Genomic DNA, 6,000 nt, shown 5'->3' on the forward strand with positions numbered 1-6,000 from the left:
AAAACCCACAAATCAGGACCATCCCTATAAAAATCGGGACATCTGATCACCCTACTTATTAGGACAGATATCGCTTTTTATGTGACCCCTTGTTCTGGTGGCTCACCTGTTCCAAAGCAGCTTAGCTCCACTGGGGCTATTAACAGGAACTCCACTTGGCTGCTGCTAGCCCCAGGGTGGCTATGCAGAAAGGGTGTGGGGGCTGGGGGAATGCTGCCTGAAGCTGACCTGCATTATTTTTTTTTCTGGCAAGGTCCCTACAGGGCTCAAGACGGTGCATTCCCAACCACCGCTCACTCCTCCAGTCACCTGGCCCTGACTCCAGCTGCACAGCAAGGGCTCTGCCAAGTCCAGGGTGAAGCGGGGGACAAAAGGCTTGGGTCAGCAGCATAACAGAGGCACCTGCCCTCTTCTGTGTGAAAGGGGTGGGGAAATCCAAGCTGAGCAGGACCCACCCAGTACCAGTTAATAGGGAAGGGTCTGAACAGCAATGTCTGGCAGCATTCTCAGAATGACTCCAATCGTAAACTTTGTGGTTGGACTTTACTTCCTCAGCATTCAGGAGTGTTTTCGTTCAGGCCTATCTCTGCTAGCAAGTACTGTAAAAAACCAGCCATCCTGCAGCAGCTCTCAGCCATATGATTCAGTGCTTAATACCTAGCTCTTTCCTCCACCCCCACCCCTTTGTCTTCATGTTCTATGCAAGGTCATTTTTCAACCCCCCCCCCCCATCCCTTTTAAAGTGACTACTATCATATCGCGAGGAAAAGAACTCACTCTCCCAGACAGACTGCAAGGGCTGTAAAAATACTTATCAGAAGGATATCAGAATGTTTCTCCTTAAATCGGGTCTGTACTCCTCCAATAGGAAGACAGCTTTAATGCAGACAAGGCTTTATCAGCAAACAGAACATGACATTTTGGGAACTATTATGAATAGGAGAGATTTCTGCTAAACTATGGTTGAAAACCTGAAATCTTTTTAAGTGGACTGAAGCAATTATAAAGTGTATTGTAGTGTTTCTCTCTGACATTTGAAATATCTGTTTTTTTTCTTTAAAGGCCACAACTGCTGTACTAGACAAAAAATATGTTTCACTCTTGCTTCTTCCTGAAGTAGCAATGGCTAGATGTATGGGTCACATACCTATGTTTTCACTATTACAATGTTCATTTCCTAGTATAAATATAGCCCATTGTTTATTGATGGATTACAGAAGCTCAACTGTAAAACCGCAATCCAGTAAGCAATAATCCAGTCTTGCTGTGTGAGTAAAGTAGTAATTGCCCCTATAAAACTAGATCCTATCGTCAACATGCAAGTTTCACATTTCAGATGTCAAAAGGGATCTCTAGGCATCTAAAACGCAATTGCATCAGAGGAGCCGTGGATTCTCCATCACTGACAATTTGTAAATCAAGCCTGGATGTGCTTATAAAAGATATACTCTAGGAATTATTTGGGGGGCGGGGTTACTAATAAGGTTACTGGACACCTTATGCAGCACATTATGAAGTTCTATGGCATGTGTTATACAGGAGGTCAGACTGGATAATCACGATGGTCCCTTCTGGCCTTAGTATGTATAACTCTCTGTGCGGTTCTGATTTTATTAATAGATGAATATGCAACAAAGGACAGTCGACTGGTATGCTTTGCATTGGCAAGGGGAACTCGCCAGGTAGTATATAAAGTTGGGATAATCAGTAGCACTTCCCAGGACCACCAGAGGAAGGTCAGAATCTTCTCTAACCCTTCCCCTCCCCAGTCCAGTGGTAAGCGCCTCCCCGCTATCCCCTTCAGCCCAGCTGCGTCCACTTATGCATCAGATGGTTATGGGCTGCCGAGCTTCCTAAAAACACACAGCTGGTGGTAACGAAACTCTCGGCAGCCCCATCACCTACTTGGTCCCAGCACTTTGGCTGAGCCAGCCAGGAGTATAAGGGGTCCCAGCTGGTCTGCGCCGAATCAGCACCATTCACCCTGCTCGCAGTTTGAGTGTCACTATTTGACCGACACCGAGCCCCAGCTAAGCGAGTCACTGGACTCAAGTGCTGCCCTTAGGTCATCCGTAGGGCAAGGCACGGGCGCTCTCAACCCGCGGCCGTGCCCAGGCGTCCCCCCCGCGGTCAGTCAGCGGCTGGGTTTCCTCGCTCCCGGACTCAGGCTGGGCCGAGAAGGGAAAAGGGCCGAGTCTTCTGAGGGGATGAGCCAGGGCAGGGCGACGGCACCCGGACCCAGCAGCCCAAACCCGGACTATCTGGGTACAACACACCCCGGGTGGCAACCCTAGGCGGGGGAGGGGGGAGAGTCCCTGCAGCTCCTGGCTGTAGCGTACCAGGCTAGTCCCACTCCCCCATAAGCTATGGGCCTGGGGGGGGGGGGGCGGCGCGCACAGGGGCTGGAACTGGGGGTGCTGCTGCTGCACCCCCCGGCTGGAAGTGGTTTCCATTATATCCAGGGTTTACAGTTTGGTTCAGTGGCTCTCAGCCCCCCCCCCCGCCGTACACACAAGCGGGGGCAGCTCCCCGGGCACCCACCCGCGCCCCCCTTACCTGCCGCGAGGAGGAGGAGGGCAAAGCGAGCCGGGCAGACCATGGTCCCCGGCGGCGGCGGGCGAGAGCGGGGCGCACTCAGCAGCGGCGGCAGCCTCCCCGGCCGTGCGCTCCGCGCGTCTGCTCCCCGCCCGGCCCCGGCAGCCAAACCCCGCCCACGCCGCCCAGCCTCCCCCCCGGGCGGGGGCGGGCAGCGCTGGAGCCGCGGCGAGACCGCTCAGCCCGCGCCTCCCCCCCCCCCCAGTTCAGGCGCCTGCACCCCGGTTCCCAGCGCTTCCCCCCATTGGGGCAGGGGCCCAGGATCGGGGCCCCATTGCGCCGGGCGCGGTACAAATCCAGGGCGAGAGGCTGTCCCTGCCCCGTAGAGTTCACACTCCAGCTCCACAAGACAAGGGGTGCGCAGCGAGGGGAACAAATTGCCTGGACAACTTCATGGTAGCCCTGGTTCCAGGAAGTCACAGGTCACCAGTTGCTCAGGGCTGAATGTATAGTAATCATTAGCAGTCATCTCCTGTGATCAAATGTAACCCCCCCCCTCCCCCCAGTCACACACCATAATGGCATGGTGAAATGTGTGCAGTGCTATGAACATAAACTGAACTTGGGACAGAAATGTGTTTAGTACCAGACAAATCTGGGGAGTGGGTAAACTTGTTCCTCAAAAACAAAAGACAAGCTACCGCCTCTAGCCAGGTGTCATCAAAGTTGATTGGCAATTCTTTGCCAAGTGGTTGTGTATCCCGGAAACGTGGCTGGTTGAAAAACTTGCTTTTAAAATTCCACTGTATATTGCCTTTAGGCAAGACCAAAAACTAGAAAGGGGATGAGGCCAGTGGGGACTGCGGGAACCTCACCCACTGACTCCTGAAATACACCCCTAACCTCCGGCTGAATTAGTGAAGTCCTCAAATCATGATTTAAAGACTTCAAGTTACAGAGACTCCACCATTTACACTAGTTTAAACCTGAAAAGTGACTTGTGCTCCATGCTGCAGAGGAAGCCAACCCCACCCAAGGGTCTCTTCCAATCTGACCCAGGGGAAAATTCTTTCCTGACCTCAAATATAGCAATCAGTTAGACCCTCAGCATGCGAGCAAAACCCACCAGCCAGATATGTAGGAAAGAATTCTCTGTCGTAATTCAGAGCCCTCCCCATCTAGTGTCCCATCATCAGCTGTTGGAGATATTTGCTGCTAGCAATCGCAGATCGGCTATGTGCCATTGTAGGTAGTCTTGTCATACCATCCCCTCCATGAACTTATGAAGCTCAGTCTTGAAACAAGTTAATTTTTTTGCCCCCACTGCTCCCCTTGATCATGAGAAAGCAGAAGTTGTATCAGAAACTTTCAGAGGGGTCAGTAAACCAAAGAGAAGTTTTCTACCAGATTAAAAGATAATTAATTACAAAGAATCATGATCTAATATGTAGTTGGAGTCAACATGAAGATACTGTACTGAATGAATGGTTTTGTATGCAAGAACCTGAGAAAGCTATTCATATCATCAAGAATACATCCCCAGGTAAAGATAAGATATGTAACATAACGTTTAAATATCTCTCCGAAAGCATTTTGAGGATTATCTTTGAATTATTTAATGCTACTTGGGAAAAATGAGTGATCCTGGTAGGGTGGAAACATGCAGTTGTAATCCCAGTATGAAAACCAGGAAACTATTCACAGAAGTGGATGCCTGTAAGGTGGTAGGTACTGTCTGGGTACAATTATGAAAAGAGTGGTGTATGAATGATTCGTTGTCTATTTGGAAAACAATGGCATTATAGATAAGGTGCAGAGTGGTTTTAGGAGAGGAAGATGCCCCATTGATAACACTGCTAAATTAGAAAATGAAATACAAAAAAGTCTGAAGCACAAGGGTTTCATGGGAGCTGCCTTTCTAGATACTGAAAAGGCATATGACATGCTATAGAGCAGTGGTTCTCAAAGCCAGTCCGCTGCTTGTTCAGGGAAAGCCCCTGGTGGGTCAGGCCGTATTTTTTACCTGCCGCGACCGCAGGTTCGGCCGATCGTGGCTGCCACTGGCTGCGGTTCACCGCTCCAGGCCAATGGGGGCTGCGGGAAGCGGCGCGGGCTGAGGGATGTGTATGAAGTGTGGACTATGTAGGGAATGTGGATCTTTAGCTAAAAGATTTTGCAGGTGGAAATGTGAGAGTTGGAGAAACTTTCAGCTACAGTTAACTCAGTGTTAGCAAGCCTAGAAGCTACAGGACAGTTGAGTCAAATGTAGCAGGAATGCATCCGATGAAGCTGTAGCTCACGAAAGCTTATGCTCAAATAAATTTGTTAGTCTCTAAGGTGCCACGAGTCCTCCTTTTCTTTTTGCAAATGTAGCATTAGTTCTTCTTCACGCACTTTATGCATATTTGATTATAGGCTGCCATCTGCTGGTCAGTTCAGTTCAGCCCAACTAAAAATAATCCCCTTGGAACCCCCCTTAGGGCCCCCCCCGTTTTTTATCCACTATGAACTTTTAACTTGCATAAAGATTGTACGTTTCCTGGCTTTGTGCTGAAGGATGTAAGTGCTGCACATCTAGCATGCTACAGAATGGCCGCAATCGCTGTGAAACATGCAACATCGAACATTCATCTAATAGCCACAGTAAAAGTGGGTTCGTTTTGTATTTTTATCCTTATTTTCTGAAGTTCGGGGTGTCATTAAGACAGTGTTGCTATTTCAGTTGTTGGTTGTAGCCACTGCTGGATGGGTCCAAACTAGTTGCCTACTACTATTCCAGAGCATCGCTACTTTGTACGGTCACACATTTGCTAAAGAGAGAAACTTTTCATGCCCTGGTGTATTAAATGAATAGCTACAGGGTGGATTTGTTTTATTACTATATTTTCTAAGTGGAAAAGAATCACAGAAACAAGAGTAGATGACTGTACGTCCTGCTAGACACTGTATTCCATAGGGGACTCCCTTTATTGAAATGCTTTATTTTAAGAGATACTGTCTAAGAGAATAACATACACTTAAAGGCTGACTTTCAAAACTTTGCTCCCATTGATCTCAATGGTTTTACCATTGACTTCAATGGGAACAGAGTTAGCACAGCACTAAATGTTCTTTGAAACCCCATCCCTTACCTTCAAGATTCCCCTCTCTCCATTTTTTTGCCTCAAAACTTTTAATTTTTTCCCCCCACACTGGAAATATCGAAATTACAAAGAAAACTGGAGGGCTGAGGGTGGATTCCAATGTCAAACTTCCAAATGAGTGCTAGTCTGTGCAGAGCTTATACATAATTTGATACATTTCTATGTTCTTAGGGACAGGATCTTAACTACCCAATTGCAGCAAATACCCATGTTTCAATATGTATTATCCACCCCGGTCCTTTCCATATAGATGGCATACACATTACATGTGCCAATGCATTTCAAAAGGTCTCCTAGTGCAACCAGTGCCAAGAACTTAAAC

The 6,000-nt window shown here is 48.3% G+C and overlaps 1 protein-coding gene across 2 annotated transcripts in view; it reads right to left on the reverse strand.

Annotated features, from left to right (window-relative positions):
• The window catches only part of PARM1 (prostate androgen-regulated mucin-like protein 1), a 49,363-nt gene extending 46,660 nt beyond the window's left edge, over positions 1-2,703 (reverse strand). Inside the window, exon 1 of one of the 2 annotated variants that reach the window (XM_038399030.2) lies at positions 2,557-2,703. In XM_038399030.2, coding sequence (XP_038254958.1) covers positions 2,557-2,599 — 43 coding nt within the window. In that variant the 5' untranslated portion in view covers positions 2,600-2,703. The remainder of the gene's footprint in view (positions 1-2,556) is intronic. The other variant, XM_043512791.1, reaches the window with a different exon arrangement.
• Positions 2,704-6,000: the final 3,297 nt, after the last annotated feature.

This window comes from Dermochelys coriacea, chromosome 4 (assembly GCF_009764565.3).
Source record: "Dermochelys coriacea isolate rDerCor1 chromosome 4, rDerCor1.pri.v4, whole genome shotgun sequence".
Taxonomy (NCBI): Eukaryota; Metazoa; Chordata; order Testudines; family Dermochelyidae; genus Dermochelys; species Dermochelys coriacea.